The sequence below is a fragment of the Podospora bellae-mahoneyi genome, assembly GCF_035222275.1.
Source record: "Podospora bellae-mahoneyi strain CBS 112042 chromosome 1 map unlocalized CBS112042p_1, whole genome shotgun sequence".
Taxonomy (NCBI): Eukaryota; Fungi; Ascomycota; class Sordariomycetes; order Sordariales; family Podosporaceae; genus Podospora; species Podospora bellae-mahoneyi.
Window position 1 is genome coordinate 2,604,079 of NW_026946359.1, and position 16,615 is coordinate 2,620,693.

A 16,615-nucleotide genomic window follows, 5' to 3' on the forward strand; every position below is an offset into this window, starting at 1 on the left:
TTTCGACTGTCTATAAGGGTTTATAACAGATATTTAATACCAACTTACTGTTTATAAAAGCCTGTTTGCTATCTTTAAGGCCTCATCCCTAGTAGCAAAGCCAGGGTTAATAGTGCAGATACATGCAAGACCAAAGATTTACAACCATGATGAGGACCAAATTGAAGGCATCTTATCAAAAGCCCTACTGCCATCCCCCCTTGCCTCCAAACCCACCACTATCCTCCACCTTCTTCTGCCCCCTCTGTGGCTTACTCTGCGCAGCCTCATGCCTCCTCAACTCATCCGGCACCTTAGAAATACTCGACTTGGAGATAATCTGCTTCAGGTCATACATCACCTCCGTATCCTCATTACCCAAAAACGTAATAGCCACACCACTCTTGCCCGCACGACCCGTACGACCAATACGATGCGTGTAGCTCTCAATGCTCGACGGCATGTTAAAGTTGACAACCAAGCTCACATCCGGCACATCAATACCACGACCGGCCAAATCTGTCGCCACCAAAATGCTCGACTGGCCGTTCCGCACCGACGCAAGCGAAGCCTCGCGCTGCTCCTGCGTCTTGCTGCCGTGAAGTGTCGTCGTGGAGAAGCCCCAAGACTTGATATCCTTGGCGACCATCTCGCAGTTTCGCTTGATGTTGACAAAGACAATGATGGGCGGCTTGAACTGGCCCGAGTTGAGAATCTCCCGAAGTCTGTTCTTCCTCTTGTCTTCGCCGGCGATGAACTCGACGCGTTGCTCAACAGTATCGACGGCTTCGCCTGCGTTGCCGATAGTGACGATGGCTGGGCGACGTAGGTATTTTTTGGCGATCCTTTCCACCAGTGGAGGCATCGTAGCTGTGTACATCATCGTCTGACGGTAACGGTCTTTTCCACCCAGATATTTCTTCATGAGCTGGGGATTCTCGGCCTCTTCCGTATCTGGCTTCTCGTTGGTGACTGGGAGTGCGTCCAGAATCTTGGTCAGGGGTTCTTCGAAACCTTGGTCGATCATGCGATCGGCTTCATCCATGATGATGTAGCAGCACTGAGTAAAGACCAAAAGTCGTCTTTCAAGGCAGTCGACCAGACGACCTGGTGTAGCAACGATAATCTCTGCTCCGTTGCGGAGAGCGTAGGCTTGTTCTTCCAGAGAGTGACCACCAACAATGCTAACGACAGTGAACCCGAGGGGCGTGGCAAACTTCCGAGCTTCATTCTCAATTTGTTGTACCAATTCTCTCGTCGGGGCAAGAATAAGGGCGTATGGACCGTCGTTCTTGTTGACATCGTTCAAGGGCGGGAGCTCGGAAATGTATACCAACAACGGCAGCAAAAAAGCTGCTGTTTTACCGGAACCGGTAACGGCCACACCGATCAAGTCTCTGGCCTGGAGAGCAATAGGAATAGACGCCCTTTGGATAGGCGATGGCTCGTCGTAGCCAACATCGTGAACGATATCCAGTAGCCTCCGTGGCAGATTCGACTCTTCCCAGCTACGCATAGGGTTCGGAATAGCACCGCCCTTGGTGGCAATGCCAAAATTCTCCTTGAAGATGCGCCAGTCACGCTCCTTCATCTCCTCCAGTCTCTTCTCCGACCAATGTGAGCCCAAAGCCTTGCGTTTAGCTGCTTGCTTGGCGCGCTCGTGCTGTTCGAGAAGCTGTCTGGCACGCTCCTCTCCCGTTTCTGGATCTCCACGCCGGATAGCCTCCGCCTTTCTTCTTACAAGCTCGTCGGTCGACTCTTCGCCTCCACGCTTGAATACTGGTTCGAGACGGTCTTTGTAGATAGGATCATCCGGTCGGCTCGTATCATCATCTGGGTCCCAATCGAAGTTGAATTTATTCGCGGCCGTTCTCCTTCTCTTCTTCTTAGCCGAGAAGGTAGACTGGTTGACAACGGGTCCCATATATTTGGCGCGCAACTCGGCCTCGTCGTTCATTTCCATCTTCGTCCGCCGCCCTTCGTCATCCATGGGGGCGCCGCGCTTTGCTCCGGCGCGATGCGGGCCCCGGTCATCATCTCGCCTGTCGCCCTCTCGCCTGTCGCCTTGCCTGTTTCCTCGGTCGTCCGCTCGCATCGCCTTAGGGCCAGTCGGAATTTCATTTCGAGACCGTGATGGCTGAGAACTGCCATTGGAATGGCCATTTTCCAGTGTTGTCTCTTTTCGTTTCAGTTCCTCCTCTTCTTTGGCCTTCTTTTCGGCGGCGAGGCGCTCGCGTTCTTTCTTGGAGATAAATCGCGGTTTTGAGGCGGCTTCCTCCTGGGCCTTCTTTTGCCGTAGCAAGGCGGCCAGGTCAGGTGGTTCTCGTCGTGAAGCCATCAGTAGTTGATCTTGTGGGCGCAGAACGATGGTTGTGTGAAGAAAAGGTCAGTTGTAGCCTCCAAGGTTCACGGTCAAAAATAAGCGAGTACCTTGATTTATGCTTGGGTGGTCTGTGCACCATGTATTGGACAGGACTTAAGGCTTAAGACTGTTTGCTCCTGGGACATAAAAGACAGTCCATAGGCCGGACAAGATAGTCCATAGGCATTCGAAGACAGTTGGTAGGCCTTAAGAGTGTCTATGGGCATTTAAAGATTGTCTATAGGTATCTCCACATAATAATTAGGCTTTTCATAGTCCACATGTCCTGGAAGATAGTCGATATGCCTTTAAAATAATCGAAATGCCTTCAAAATAGTAAAGACGTCTTCAGTATAGTTAAACACATCTTGAAACATAATCAGAAGTATGTAGATCATCTCTGAAGGCGTTAATGTTTTGTCGCACTCTATTTTTCTGCCCTCGACATGAGTGGGACAGAATTTGTAGTCTTTCGTGAACAACGGAACGCTCCGCCTACAATAAAAGTATAGCGTCACTTCAACGAGTTCTGCTTCCTGAGTAACGAGTGACCACGGAGTTGTTGGCCAGGTGCAACATATTTCGAGGTCCCTCTTATGATATCCCATGGTCCATATTCCACTAAACAGATCCCAACAACTAGAGTCTAGACTATTTCAACGGCTCGTCGCTCGGCACCTGTTTGACATGTGAGAGCCCGGTGTAAAGGAGAGCGAAAATAGCGAACTCGGCGCCAGAGTTGGCTTATTAGTGGAGATGTCGTTGGCAAATGCCACTGATAGTTGATTAGATGATCTTATCTGATCATCTCTGACATGGTCCATGTGGCCCATCATCCCCACCTAACATGCCGATTAGGTAACCCAGTTGCAAAACACCTCACAAAAAACCCCATTGGAACGTTTCGAATCTTGTTCCAAACCCCACTGCTACCGAGGTCTGGGATTGCGGACCTCAACAAAGCTTCACTCAAGCAGCATCAATCATGCGATTCCAGGAACCCCAGGACTGAATCGCAACCCGGAGACGTCCCTCCTTGCCCCGCCAAACCGCTAACCCTGGATTGCCAAGCCCCCAGGGTAACAGCACAACGGCTGGCTTCCGCTGACCAGCAGACGGCTGAACGGTTTTCCAAGTTTTTTTTCCCAGGGCTTTGAACATCTGATGGCCGAGTTTGGATTCTGCCGCTACACAACACCATGCTTTTGTATTGATCGACAGCCGATTTCGCAACACCGGGAGAAGCTGCTGCTTCAGCCTTGAGGTGGTGTGAGGTCTCTACGACCTCGCCGGCCTACAAAAGGGCGAGCACCCATCAAAGCAGTTCCCTGCATTGCTCCTGATAGTAGCCCCTCCAGACCGGTCCCCGCCCCGCTCATCGGATCTTGACCCTCGTGGGGTTTCCCGGGATCAACTCGCAGTTTTGAGCGGTGACTGAAGAAACTTGAGACGGCAAAGCTCTCATGTGAGTGGGATCCGGGGGTTGGGTCGTGGTGGCAGTGAATAGTTTTGTCTTGTCTTGTCTTTTCTTTATTATTTGGGTCGTTTCACCCTCGCTGCAACCCGGCCGAGTCCAAGTCTGTCACTCACCAGTGTCTTCACAGTCACACCCGCCCGCTCTCCAAAGTCCAAGCTGCAGGTCGTCAATCTATCTTGTCTCGAAAAAGACTCCAATTCGCAACCGGGATCCCCCTCATAAGAGGTATCGAAGATCTCTGCAGCCGCATTCTGCGCTCTGCTCCGTGTCCTGCGTCTTTATCACGCGCAGTATCGGGGACTCAATTGAGAGCGTGTGTGTGCCATTGTGCGCCCAGGAGGGTATCGACACTGGGCTATTCGCTCCCGGCTGTCAAAAGAAGAGAGGAAGTGAACGTCTCCCACAGTTCCAACTCACTATGGAGCCAGCAGTCACACTTAAACCAGAGGTGCCTCCTGCACAAACCTCATCATCCACCACATCCCCCTGCATCACCACACCAGTAATCCTCAAACCCAAAACCGCCGTCATGGAGGCTGTTGAGGACATCGTCTACGGCTCAGTGAGTGCCCCTTCATATCTAATTGACGCAGTAAAACTTACCATGCACCTCTTTTCAGGTCGCCGGTGTAGTGGGCAAATACATCGAATACCCCTTCGACACAGTCAAAGTCCGCCTACAATCCCAACCCGACCACCTCTCCCTCCGCTACACCGGTCCCCTCGACTGCTTCCGCCAGGCCCTCCGCTCCGACGGCCTCCTCGGCCTCTACCGCGGCATCTCGGCCCCCCTCGTCGGCGCCGCCCTCGAGAACTCGTCCCTCTTCTTCTGGGAGCGCATCGGCCGCGACCTCACCTACGGCTTCGGCCTCGCCTCCCACGACAAGCCGCTGTCTCTCCAAACCCTCTGGCTCACGGGCGGCTTCGCCGGCGCCATGACCTCCTTCATCCTCACCCCCGTCGAGCTGGTAAAGTGCAAAATCCAAGTCCCCGACACGGGCGGGAAGGCCGCCGCCCCCCTGAAGCCAATCCCCGTCATAAGGGACATCTTCCGCCACCAGGGCATCTCGGGCTTCTGGCACGGCCAACTCGGCACCCTCATCCGCGAAGCAGGCGGCTGCGCGGCTTGGTTCGGCTCCAAGGAGACCACCACCAAGCTCTTCCGTCAGTGGAACGAGAGCAGAGCTACTTCCCCGCAACATCTCGAGCAGATCAGAGCACAAGATGCCCTTCCCCTTTGGCAGCAGGCGGTAGCGGGCGCCTCGGCGGGCATGGCCTACAACTTTTTGTTTTTTCCGGCAGACACGGTCAAGTCGAGGATGCAGACCACGCCGATTAGGGAAGTGGGACCCAAGAAGACGTTTATGGGAGAGACGGCCGCGTTGTGGAAGCAGGCTGGTCTGAAGGGGTTCTACAGGGGGTGTGGGATCACGGTGTTGAGGTCGGTGCCGAGCTCGGCGTTTATCTTTATGGTGTTTGATGGGTTGAAGAAGTATTTGCCTATGCAATAGAAGGGAGATGGGGAGATGGGGATCTATACGCTAGAGTTATACCAGGGAAGGAGAGGAGTTTGCATTGTCAAAAAGGCAGGCAGGCAACATAGACGGCAGCGGCGGGCGGGTATTTTTTATGACATTCGACATTATCATCAGCGGGCGTTGGGAAAATGGGCACTGATTCGTTACTGGGAATTTGCTTTCGAGTTTGATGAGAAAGGGGAGGGGAAAAAAAGCCCTGGATTTGGCAACTCTGAGTTGGGGGTATTTTGCAAGGTAGTAGCAATGAGATGAAGTGTGTGCATGTCAATGGTCTACATAAAACGGCGTTTTGTAATTATATTTTCAATGATCCCTCCCAAAGGGATCTATCTGACCCATTGGTTCCGCCGTTACAAATCTTTACGCTCTTTTGACATAACCATGCCATCCTCACACTCACTTTTGACCTTGTCCCAAGTCCCACTTAAGCCACATCTTTGCCAGCATCATCCTCCACCCGGGTTAGAAACAAGTCCCATGAGCATACTACACATAAAAGATCGTCATACCTCCCTCATTCCAGCCCCAGCCACCACCTCCGCCGTCTCACATTGCTCCTAATCACCCTCGCGTGTATCCATATTTCTCACCCCTTCCACAAAAACCACCTCGTCCCCAAACGCCCCAACTAAGACCTCTTCTTCTTCGTCTCCCCATCCGCCTTCTCATATGCCCCGCTCAAATCCCAATTGTTCAAGTACCCCGTCCCCGCGCTCAAATAAGTAGCAAAACTCAGCCAAGCCACATACGGCGCCAGCAACCACCCCGCCGTCGCATCAACCTTTGTCCCCCACAGCCAGGCCAGATACCCATTCACTCCCACCAGAGCAAGCACATCAGCGGTGGCGAGGATGGGACGGTTCCAGCCGAAGAAGAGAGGCATCCAGAGGAGGTTGAGGCCGAGCTGGATCGTGTAGAGGGTGGTGCCTTGGCGGGCGGCCGAGATTATGCCCGGGAGGTTGAGGGGGGAGGTGCCGATGCTGTAGGCGCGGTGGGAGGCGTAGCCCATTAGGCCGTAGAGGAGGGTCCAGACTGGGCCGAAGACTTGGGGGGGTGGGCGGAGGGGGGGTTGGTTGAGGGAGAGGTAGGTTCGGGGCACTTGTTTTGCTGCTTGGAAATAAGAAGAGAGATGTTAGCTAAGGGGCTGGGTGGGAGGGTTGGGGGGGGGGGTTATCAGGGAGGTTACTTACGCCTTGTTGACCATCCTACTGCTGAGCCTAGGGTTATGGGGAGGAGGATGGAGGCTGGGAAAGAGGAGAAGATGGACTCGGGGAGGGTGAGTTGGGGTATGTAAGTGGTCATTGTGGCGGTGTTTTGTGAGGTATCGCCGGTTTGATGTTTTGGCAGTCACTGAAGCGGCTGTTAGTTTGGAAAAGTCGGGGTTGTGGTGGTTATAAAGGCTGTGGACGGATTGAGACGGGCAAGCCGCCAACCTAGGTATGACGACATACCTCGCTTTGGAAGCAACACCCCACCTAAGCAGTTGCAGTCGATGCGGGACAACGTTGGTTGAATGGCCTGATGTGATGATGATGATAATGGGAGTTGGACTTTAAGATATGTGTGTTGGAGATATCAATTGATCTTTGGCAGAATGGTGGTGAAGCAGATGATAATCAATGGTGTTCGATGATGTCAAGCTATAGATTATGAAGATGGGCACTGGGGAGACAGGTACACGATTATATAGCATGCGCCTTTCTCGTGGCAATTATTCAAATGGAGTCAAGTAATGCTGATGCTATTTTCCAATTTCGATCTTGTGAAGCCATTTCGATCCTTCTCATGAGGGGCACTACAGTGGGATCGGCCAAGATGGAGCTCAACCTCGGTGGCCTGACTGACGGATGCAAGTTCAAGATCAGGGTCCTTCTAACAAGATAGAGTCATCCTGGAAACAAAACAGTATATAGCGACCACCTTCATGAAATCACATAGTTAGAGCTTGACCGACCTACAAGTTTTGGTATTACCTTGGAAGGAGGGGCGCCGAGCTCTTTCCTCAGATGAGACAGTAAACAGTCAATAGTTCTCCCAAGAGAACAGTCAGAGATATTGCTTGGCAATCAAAATAAACAGATGACAATTCCCCTCGAACCACAATAATAGTTATGGCACAACAGTCTAAAAACTTTTGCCAGCAAACTGCCAGCCCAGACAGAAGACAGCAAAGCAAGAGCAAGAGCATCTCAGGAAGTGGGCCCGTGCCGAATCCAAGCCCCCAGTTTCTCCCCGTGGCCCTGTCTTGGAGTGGAGAGCATCACGTGAGGTCCCAGCCGAGACAGCCAAAGAGTGGACCTCTGGGACTCTGGGGATTCTCAGATTCCGCAACACTCGGCGCCGTCGCGATACCCACGTCAACCTCGAGCGCGCATCAGCTGCTGCTCAAGAGACCACATCACTCCAACCATCGCGCATTGTCCGCATTCTACATAATTGTTCGTTTGGACCCTTTCCTGTCTCTCTATTCTTCCCCCAAGATTTGACTGGCCTTATTTCTGCCCCTGACTCTTCTCCTGTCATTTGGAGTTGCCCTTGTCAGCATGCCCAGCTTGGTACCTGGAAGCTGCTTTTGACCTTCATGTCAGCCTCCTCCTCCTGACTCTCCCTCCTGTGCCTGCCTCCACCAATATCCTCCCCTGATTGAGACGGCTTGCGGTGGTGACAATGGCATCTTCTACATTTTTTTGTTTATTTGGGCGGCTTCATGCGCTATCGTTCTTGTTTCATTTACTTTGAATCCCGTTGCCATGTCACCTAACCACCCCCGTCCACCTTTTCCGCCATGCTCCGCTGTGTTCCGCAGAAACCATCTTTCTAACCCGCAATCATGTCGCCAAACAGAAGCTCCCGCTCTGCAAACCAAACAATAGTTTTTCGATTTATCTAGCAAGCGACAAACAAGTCTCCCCAGACAACCACAACAACGCGACCAGCGTCGACGGGCCCCCTGCAATAAAGAGCCACAAGCACCTTTGAATCTAGGGTGTCGCGCATCACCAAGAAGATCCATCTGCTATTGATCCACCTCACCACAATGGATTACTATCGCGATTCGGCCCGCTCTCCGGGTGACCGCGCTTGGAGTGGCCGCGACGAACCGAGAATCAAGGAGGACAGATCAGACAGTTTCTACCGGAGCAGATCTCCAGGTACGTTGCCTGGATACTTTTGTCTTTACGTTGACTAACCCGCTGCGCTCAGGGAATGACCGCAGTCGCCGTCGGTCGAGATCCCCCCCTGCTGTTGATCGATACGAACCGAGAAGCCGCGGTGGCCGTGAGGACTATGTTAGTGGCAGAGATCGCGGTGACCGCGACGACCGCCGCCGAATGGTTTCTCCCCCTGCGAATATCGACCGTTATGTCCCAGGTCAAGAAGCGGCCGCGCCCATGCCACTTGCAAACCCAATTCAAGATCCTTTGAAGCTACCCTACCAGGTGGGCTTTTCCTACTTTGGCGAATGGTGGAGAGCGAACGAGAAAATCAAGGAGGAGAAGGAGCGACTCAGAACTGGTCGTCGCCGGGAGCCAGAGCGCGTTCGGAGTGCCCGCGAAGCCCAGGAGGAGCGAGACAAGGAAAAGGCCAAGATTCAAGTTGCCTATGACGCCTACAAGGAAGATCTTCAGGCCAAGATGGCTCAGAATTTCGTCAAGTTGCACAAAGAGGAGCAGTGGTTCAGGGAGCGCTACGTCCCGGGAATCAGGGACGCCTTCCGCCAACAGTTGCAAGAGCACCGGCGTGAAGCATACGCTCAATGGGAGCAGGACCTCAACAATGGCGTCTTTGATGAACTTTCGTTGGAGGGCATACCCAAGAGTGAGAGCAATGGTGCCGGTGGAGTTGTAGAAAAGGAGGAAGGTGAAGCCACCGCTGCTAGCGAGGTTCTCGGCGTCGGTGACCTGGTGCCCGTCAGTAGCGATGTAAGAGACGACAGTCTTTACCAGCCAACCTTACTCATCAAGACCATTGCCCCCTCGGTTAGTCGTCAGAATCTGGAGGCGTTTTGCAAAGAGTATCTCGGAGAAGGTGAGGGCGGGTTTAAGTGGTTGTCACTGAGCGACCCCAACCCCAGCAAACGCTTTCACCGTATTGGCTGGATTATGCTCAATCCCGCCTCCGAAGCGCCTGCGTCCGAGAATGGGGACACCAAAGATGAAGACGGGGACATCGAACCTCCCGTCATGTCAACTGCCGAGAAGGCCCTCGAAGCTATCAACGGCAAGACTGTCAAGGATGAGCAGCGAGGTGATTTCATCTGCCACGTTGGTGTGCACAACCCGCCGGCCAACCCAAGAAAGAAGGCCCTCTGGGATCTCTTCTCTGCTCCCGAGCGTATTCACAAGGACCTTGAGTTGGCCACAGATTTGATCCACAAGTTCGAAAGTGATTTCGGCTCTGATTTCAATGCCAGTCTCCATATTGAGGAGCATGTCGAACAGTTGCGGGCTAACGGGCAACTCCAACCTGCTGTCGCTGCTGCTCCCGTCAAAAAGCCAAAGGTAGAGCGATCTCTCGATGCCGATGAAGCTATGGACGCAGAGGTTGAGGAGGGAGAGGAGGGAGCGGTTGATGATGGAGAAGATGAGGATGAAGGTATGGTGGACGATGAAGTTGACGATATCGACTTGCTAGTTGCAAAGAAGCGACTTGATCTCTCCATCGAATATCTCCGCCGCACCTTCAACTTCTGCTTCTTCTGCGTGTTTGAAAGCGACTCTATCCATGAGTTGACGAGAAAGTGCCCCGGTGGCCATCTCCGTAGACCTCGCAGCACTCTCTCGTCCACTGCCAAAGCTGTTGCTCGAGCGAGCGCAAACGGCGACCCGTTCCCGTCCAAGAAGCGTAAGGAAGCGGAAGACGTCGAAGAGGGCGAGGCTCCCGAAGCTGAGCGCAAGTTTAAGACATCCTCCAAGACGGAGCAACAGCTCCAACGCGCCTACAACTGGGTGAAGACCTTTGAGGAGAAGATCAAGCAGATCCTTGCACCGGAAACTGTCGATCTCAGAAAGCTCGGTGGCAAACCGGTTGAGGATGCTGTCAACGATGAGCTTGGAAAATATGTCAAGCAGGAGGATGAGCACAAGTGGCGCTGCCGAGTGCCTGAGTGTACAAAGCTCTTCAAGGAGGAGCATTTTTGGAAGAAGCACGTGGAGAAGCGTCATCCGGAGTGGCTGGATAAGCTCAAGGAAGAGGTAAGATTTTCGATGATTTCATATGCCGGTGGTAGTGGCTAACAAACGTATACAGTTCGAACTGGTCAATGCCTACGTTATTGACCCTGCGCATATTGCGCCTTCTCGTACCGATGCCAACTCCAACGGGCACTTCCCTCCGTCCGGCGGCCAGCAGCCGACGGGCACTCCCCGCGGGTTCAATCTCCAGAACTACGCCATGAACAACATGCTCAACTTTGGGGCCTTCCCAGCCATGCCTCTGCTCAACATGATGGGCGGTGCTGGCAACATGAATGCGGCTGGTTGGCAGCACGGAGGCGGCGATGATCGTGGTGGCGGTCCTATTCGACGGGGTGGCCCTCAGGGGGGCAACCGTCCTCAGAGCCGATCACACCCGTATGAACGCCGCGGTGGTAATCGACCCTATGGCGGTCCCGAGGGTGCTGGAGGCCCACCAGGAGGTCGTGGTCGTGGAGGCCCAAGTAACAGATGGGGTGACGGCGGTGTTACTACCACTGGTCCGCGTGAGGCTGTCCAGGGGCGCACCCTCAAGAGCTACGAAGACCTGGATCAGGTGTCCGGTGGTGGCGGTGGGGAGCTCAACTACTGAGAAAAGGTGATTTTCTCTTTGGCATCACCCCTAAGCTCCTCCCCCTCCGCTTGCAGCCTTGTTGTGGGCATGAAGTGTTGTTTTTCACACCGAGGCTAGCTCGACCAGAAACCAAGGTTTAAAGGGAATTTTTTTTTTTTTTTTGCTTTCGTTTCATTTGCGTTTCAGCTCATTCTTCAAATTATTCTGCGTGTTTTTCTCTTTTAAACTACCCAAGTTTCATTCCTATCAATGCACAATATCATATCGTACGTCGTCATTCATCATCCCCTCACAGTTTTTTTATTGCGTTTGAGAAGTTTTTTTGTCGTGTACCATTAGGGAAGCACTCTCTTTCTTCTTTTTGGCTGGTTTCTCTCTACTACTAGTCGTCTTTTTGATCTGGGTTTCTTAATTTGTCTCGAGGCGAAAATTGGCGAATAAGGGGTGGGGGGATTATTCAGGTGTGCAGTTGGAGGTTTAGTTTTGTGTGTTGTTTTTTTTTATCTCATCAAATATTACAAAATTGGCATTGTTAACATCATGTGCTGAGTGACTGGATTATGTTTGGGGTAGAAGTAGTTCATGACTTGTTGTTGGTTGTGAGGTTTATGATGTTGGGGACTGAATGCTTGGCTTTGACCCCCTCCTTTTTGGAAGTAAACAATTAACGTTAACCCCCCCGGCAACCTACCCACAGAATCGGGTTTGAATGAATGGGGCGGTATCATGTTTTTGCGTGCCACAGCAAAACCTCCTTCTCTACACTCACTGTTTCCTTATTTCGGCTCTTGATATATCAGACGTAGATGTAGTGGTCCTTGAAATTCAGTACGTCCCGCTTTACATGAGAATAGGTAGGCAAGACCTGAGCGCGAGTGACAGTTCAGAGTGCAAATGTTGCTTCTGCCATAACGTTAACAAGGGTTTACACTACATGGTGGTGTCATGTCTGCACCCAAATTTTCCAATGACCTTTTATTGTACCTAACCGCGGCAGTTCACTTGGGTCGCATCTCTGGACAGGACCACACCTAGCCCTCTCTCGGCACTTGTCGCTATTGTGCTTGATGACTATATTCTTTCCATGTCAATAGAAGTGAGGGTACAAAACGATACATACATCAAGGTATTTGAGAAGCTCCCTCCGCTATGACTACATAACAAATACACAGTACACTTCTCACAATCCTGGCAAGTTCATCAGATGAGATGATTAACACGATGGCATCCTTCATAGCCCGAGGCACTCTTATCACACACTTTTATCCCACGTAGCAGAGCTACACATATATTCATTGCCCAGGGTATCTATCCCCCCAAGCAAACATTGTATATTCCATTTTTCATTACAACTTTTTGACCCTTTCTGTCACAAAAGTTAATGTAGTCTACCTGCTCAAGGCGATATCATCAATCCGCAAAATCATCTTCACCGTTTCCGCCGCCAACTCAATCGCGCTCGTGCTCACCAACAATGGCTGCAGCACATTCTCCTTTGAAATATCCGAGTTGACACCCCCGCTCTTGATACTGACACCAGCATTTTTCTCGCCCATCTCATGCTTGTGGCGCAGGGCAGTCACAACCTTGATGCTGTTCAACCCGGCGTTTTCCGCAAGAGTAGTGGGAATAACCTCCATAGCGTCGGCAAAGGCCTTCCAGCAGATGGCCTCGGTGCCGGTCAAGGCACGTGCTTGCTTGTTCAGCTGGGCGGCAATTTCAATTTCGGCGGCACCGCCACCGGCGATGAGAGCCTTCTTCTTGACGAGGCAGCGGACGACGCAGAGGGCATCGTGGAGGGAGCGCTCAGCCTCGTCGAGGATGAGAGCGTTGGCGCCGCGGACGACGACTGAGATGGTCTTGCCGGTGGACTTGCAGCCGGTGACCTTGACCATCTTGCTGCCAGAGGACTGAACCTCCTCAACAAGGTCAGCGGAGCCAAGCTTGTCCTCAGTGAAGCTGTCAATGTCGGCGATGGGCTTGCAGCCGGTGGACTTGCAGATGAACTCGACTTCGTCACGCTCAATGTCCTTGACGACGAGGATGCCGAGGCGCTGAAGGAAGTGGAGGGAGAGGTCGTTGACGGCGTCGCGGAGGATAGACTTTTGAATGAAGAGAACGTTGCACTTGGCCTTCTTGATCTTCTTGACCATGTTGAGGAGGTACATGCGCTCCTCCTTGACGATCTTGTCCATTTGTCTGTAGTCGTTGACCTGGATGGTGTTTTCCATCTGTTGCAGTGATTAGCTAACGTAGTCCCAGGTAAGAAAGCATAGTCATAGAACATACATCAGGCTTAGGAGGGCTGAGCTGGAACTGAATAAGACCGATCTTGGCCTTCTCCATCCTTATGGGCCCTCCCGCGCTCTTGATCACTGGCTGTGTGAGAACCAAACCGTCCACCAACTCGCTGTCTTCTATCGTCCCGCCGACCTTCTTGATAATGCGAATATTCCTCAGGTCGACGTTATCTGCCGTCTTAAGGTCGATCGTCTTGGTAACAGCGTTGACGGCCATTGGGCCGAGGAGGTTGGAGTATTGGGACACAATCTTGGAGGACAGCGAGGTGTTGGCGGCTTGAAGGAGGGAGGAGGTGTCGGTAAGGGCGATAGGTTGTGACATCTCATGCAAGACCTTGACCGCGGCGGCGGCAGCTCTTTGGAAAGACTCTGAGATGACAGAGGGGTGGATGCCCTTGGCGAGAAGGCGGTCGGCGGCGCCCAACAAGCTGCCGCAGATAACGACGACTGAGGTGGTTCCGTCACCGGCTTCGACATCTTGGGCGTTGGAAAGTTGGACAAGCATCTTGGCTGTGGGATGCATGACGGCCATGCTCTTCAACATTGTGCTGCCATCGTTGGTGATGATGGTCTCCCCTTTTCCGCTGCGGATCATCTTGTCCATGCCCCTTGGGCCCAGCGATGTCCGGACGGCATCGGCAAGAGCTACGAATAGTTAGACCTGGAAGACACCGACGTATAGTACTGTTGTATATAATTAGAGGCATACCTCTGGCGGCGACGATGTTGGCGGAACGGACGGCCAACGGCTTCTCCTTGTCCTATGGCGGGGGTCAGCCAGAGCTCCAGCGCGACTCGACGGAGCCCTGCAAATAGGGGCTGGCAGTTGGGTACATACCCTGAAGGTGGCATTGCTGGGACCAGCGGCGGCTGGTGCTACGGCAGCCATTTTGTAGATATGAAGGTTGGATCGAGGGGGGGTACTCGGTCGAGGGGGTCAAGGGTTGTGCAATTTGGCGGTGGTGGTGATGGCGGTGTTGCGATAACTTATTAGTACCCCTCTGTTTGCTTGTAGGCAGCTCCTTCTCCCCAGGCTACGCTTCAAAGGTGGGACGGGAATTTTTCCTGTCGGGTGCTGGAGTTCTTCCCGCCGCCAGCAGCTTCCCCCACTGTTTCCTTCGGGGGAAGTGGCCCGGGCGTTCACACGGCAGCCGGGGACCACCCAGTCCCACTGCGCTAGCTGTAATGGGACTAGACCCCTTTCAGCCTCGCAGCCGGGGGAGCTCTGGGCGGGCCCAAGGCAGCATGGATTACGGAACTGCTGCTTGGTGTTGCTTCCTCTGCGTTCGTTGAATCCATGGCGACTTTCCCTCTCCCATCATCACCCAACCACCACACAACCACTTGATGACTATTCTGCACCGAGGAATCGCGCCTGGTCCCAAGTAATAAGCGACTTCAACTAGTTTTGTCCGGTGCACTCTCTCCGATTTCCAAACACAACACATTCCAGAAATCCAGCAGCTTACCCATCGACAGCCGTCATCATGGTACGCATGTCCATTGACCCAGTCGTCGCTCGAGTTCCCACTCGTCGCCACCACCCGCTGCCAGCACTTTAGAAATGCTAACTTCTCTCTACTTTAGCCTTCTGCCACAGGTGCCAACTGGGAAAAGTACCAAAAGAAATTCGGCGATGACGAGATAGAAGAGAAGAAGATCACGCCCCTCACCGATGAGTCCGTTGCCCTCGACCCACCAACACCGATGCGCAACTTGAGCTAACATCCGCAAAGAGATATCCAGGTTCTCAAGACCTATGGCGCCGCGCCATATGGTTCCGCCATCAAGAAGCTAGAGCAGCAAATAAAGGAGAAGCAGCAGAGCGTGGATGACAAGATTGGTGTCAAGGTAGGCAGCGGTGCACTTGCGTCTAGCGAACCCAGAAACTTATACATGTTGTCTCTATACAGGAATCAGATACCGGTCTCGCACCACCTCACCTTTGGGATATCGCCGCCGATCGTCAACGAATGTCCGAGGAGCAACCTCTTCAGGTAGCGAGATGCACCAAGATTATTCAGGACGACAAGGACGAGGCGAAGTCGAAATATGTCATCAACGTCAAGCAGATAGCAAAGTTTGTCGTGAATCTCGGCGAGCGCGTCAGTCCAACGGATATCGAAGAGGGAATGCGGGTTGGTGTCGACAGAAACAAGTACCAGATCCTTCTCCCACTGCCGCCCAAGATCGACGCCAGTGTCACCATGATGACGGTCGAAGAGAAGCCCGATGTTACATACGGCGATGTTGGTGGTTGCAAGGAGCAGGTGGAAAAGCTCCGCGAGGTTGTCGAGATGCCCCTGCTTTCGCCCGAACGGTTCGGCAACTTGGGCATTGACCCCCCCAAGGGTGCCCTTCTTTACGGCCCTCCCGGTACCGGCAAGACCCTCTGCGCTCGTGCGGTAGCCAACCGAACAGACGCCACCTTCATCCGCGTGATTGGATCCGAGTTGGTTCAAAAGTACGTTGGTGAGGGTGCCAGGATGGTGCGTGAGCTGTTTGAGATGGCGCGGACGAAGAAGGCCTGCATTATCTTCTTTGACGAGATTGACGCCATTGGTGGTGCTCGTTTTGATGACGGTGCGGGCGGTGACAATGAAGTCCAGAGAACCATGCTGGAGCTCATTACTCAACTGGACGGTTTCGACGCTAGAGGTAACATCAAAGTCATGTTTGCCACCAACAGACCTTCGACTCTCGACCCTGCTCTTATGAGACCGGGTCGTATCGACCGCAAAATTGAGTTTGCTCTTCCCGATCTCGAGGGCCGGGCCAACATTCTGAGGATTCACGCCAAGAGCATGTCGGTGGAGAGGGACATCAGATGGGAACTCATCTCGCGGTTGTGCCCCAATGCTACGGGTGCTGAGCTGCGCAGCGTGTGCACGGAGGCGGGCATGTTTGCTATCCGCGCGAGGAGGAAGGTGGCGACCGAGAAGGACTTCTTGGATGCGGTGGACAAGGTGATCAAGGGTAACCACAAGTTTAACTCTACTGCGGCTTATGCGCAGTATAACTAAGGGGTTAAGAGGTTATTATGGGGAGCAGGGACGTTGTGTGTGTTTTCGGGTTGTGTATGACTAGAAAGGTTAATAATTTACCTGAGAAAGTTGACTTAGAGTAGGGTGGGGGATGAAGTAGGAGTTGAAGACAATAAACAAGCGAAGATTATGAACATGTTTGAAGT

General features: G+C 52.9%; 7 protein-coding genes across 7 annotated transcripts; 4 read left to right on the plus strand and 3 right to left on the minus strand.

Moving 5' to 3' along the window:
- Positions 1–184: 184 nt before the first annotated feature.
- On the minus strand, positions 185–2,317 carry PRP28 (mRNA splicing protein prp28; the record flags this gene model as incomplete). The annotated part of the gene is made up of 1 exon (XM_062874073.1): positions 185–2,317. The coding sequence occupies one exon, from the start codon at positions 2,315–2,317 to the stop codon at positions 185–187; it is 2,133 nt and encodes a 710-aa protein (XP_062737180.1).
- An 872-nt stretch (positions 2,318–3,189) lies between these two features.
- On the plus strand, positions 3,190–6,452 carry ORT1 (mitochondrial ornithine carrier protein). The gene is made up of 2 exons (XM_062874074.1): positions 3,190–4,380; positions 4,439–6,452. The coding sequence occupies exons 1-2, from the start codon at positions 4,237–4,239 to the stop codon at positions 5,327–5,329; spliced, it is 1,035 nt and encodes a 344-aa protein (XP_062737181.1). The 5' UTR covers positions 3,190–4,236; the 3' UTR covers positions 5,330–6,452.
- On the minus strand, positions 5,616–6,986 carry QC761_107990 (uncharacterized protein). The gene is made up of 2 exons (XM_062874075.1): positions 6,547–6,986; positions 5,616–6,463 (listed from the first exon to the last, which is right to left on the minus strand). Exons 1-2 carry the CDS (start codon positions 6,656–6,658, stop codon positions 5,985–5,987), a joined length of 591 nt encoding a protein of 196 aa, XP_062737182.1. The 5' UTR covers positions 6,659–6,986; the 3' UTR covers positions 5,616–5,984.
- Positions 6,987–7,171: 185 nt separating this feature from the next.
- Positions 7,172–8,335, plus strand: QC761_0008800 (uncharacterized protein; the record flags this gene model as incomplete). Its single annotated transcript, XM_062871888.1, has 3 exons — positions 7,172–7,222; positions 7,509–7,794; positions 8,247–8,335. 3 exons carry the CDS (start codon positions 7,172–7,174, stop codon positions 8,333–8,335), a joined length of 426 nt encoding a protein of 141 aa, XP_062737183.1.
- A 58-nt stretch (positions 8,336–8,393) lies between these two features.
- QC761_108000 (uncharacterized protein) lies at positions 8,394–11,663 on the plus strand (the record flags this gene model as incomplete). The annotated part of the gene is made up of 3 exons (XM_062874076.1): positions 8,394–8,508; positions 8,561–10,551; positions 10,607–11,663. The coding sequence occupies 3 exons, from the start codon at positions 8,394–8,396 to the stop codon at positions 11,141–11,143; spliced, it is 2,643 nt and encodes an 880-aa protein (XP_062737184.1). The 3' UTR covers positions 11,144–11,663.
- A 791-nt stretch (positions 11,664–12,454) lies between these two features.
- Positions 12,455–14,477, minus strand: CCT4 (T-complex protein 1 subunit delta). The gene is made up of 4 exons (XM_062874077.1): positions 14,264–14,477; positions 14,135–14,186; positions 13,415–14,070; positions 12,455–13,356 (listed from the first exon to the last, which is right to left on the minus strand). The coding sequence occupies exons 1-4, from the start codon at positions 14,312–14,314 to the stop codon at positions 12,514–12,516; spliced, it is 1,602 nt and encodes a 533-aa protein (XP_062737185.1). The 5' UTR covers positions 14,315–14,477; the 3' UTR covers positions 12,455–12,513.
- Positions 14,478–14,578: 101 nt separating this feature from the next.
- Positions 14,579–16,606, plus strand: RPT1 (26S proteasome regulatory subunit 7). The gene is made up of 4 exons (XM_062874078.1): positions 14,579–14,915; positions 15,013–15,104; positions 15,162–15,276; positions 15,339–16,606. Exons 1-4 carry the CDS (start codon positions 14,913–14,915, stop codon positions 16,446–16,448), a joined length of 1,320 nt encoding a protein of 439 aa, XP_062737186.1. The 5' UTR covers positions 14,579–14,912; the 3' UTR covers positions 16,449–16,606.
- Positions 16,607–16,615: the final 9 nt, after the last annotated feature.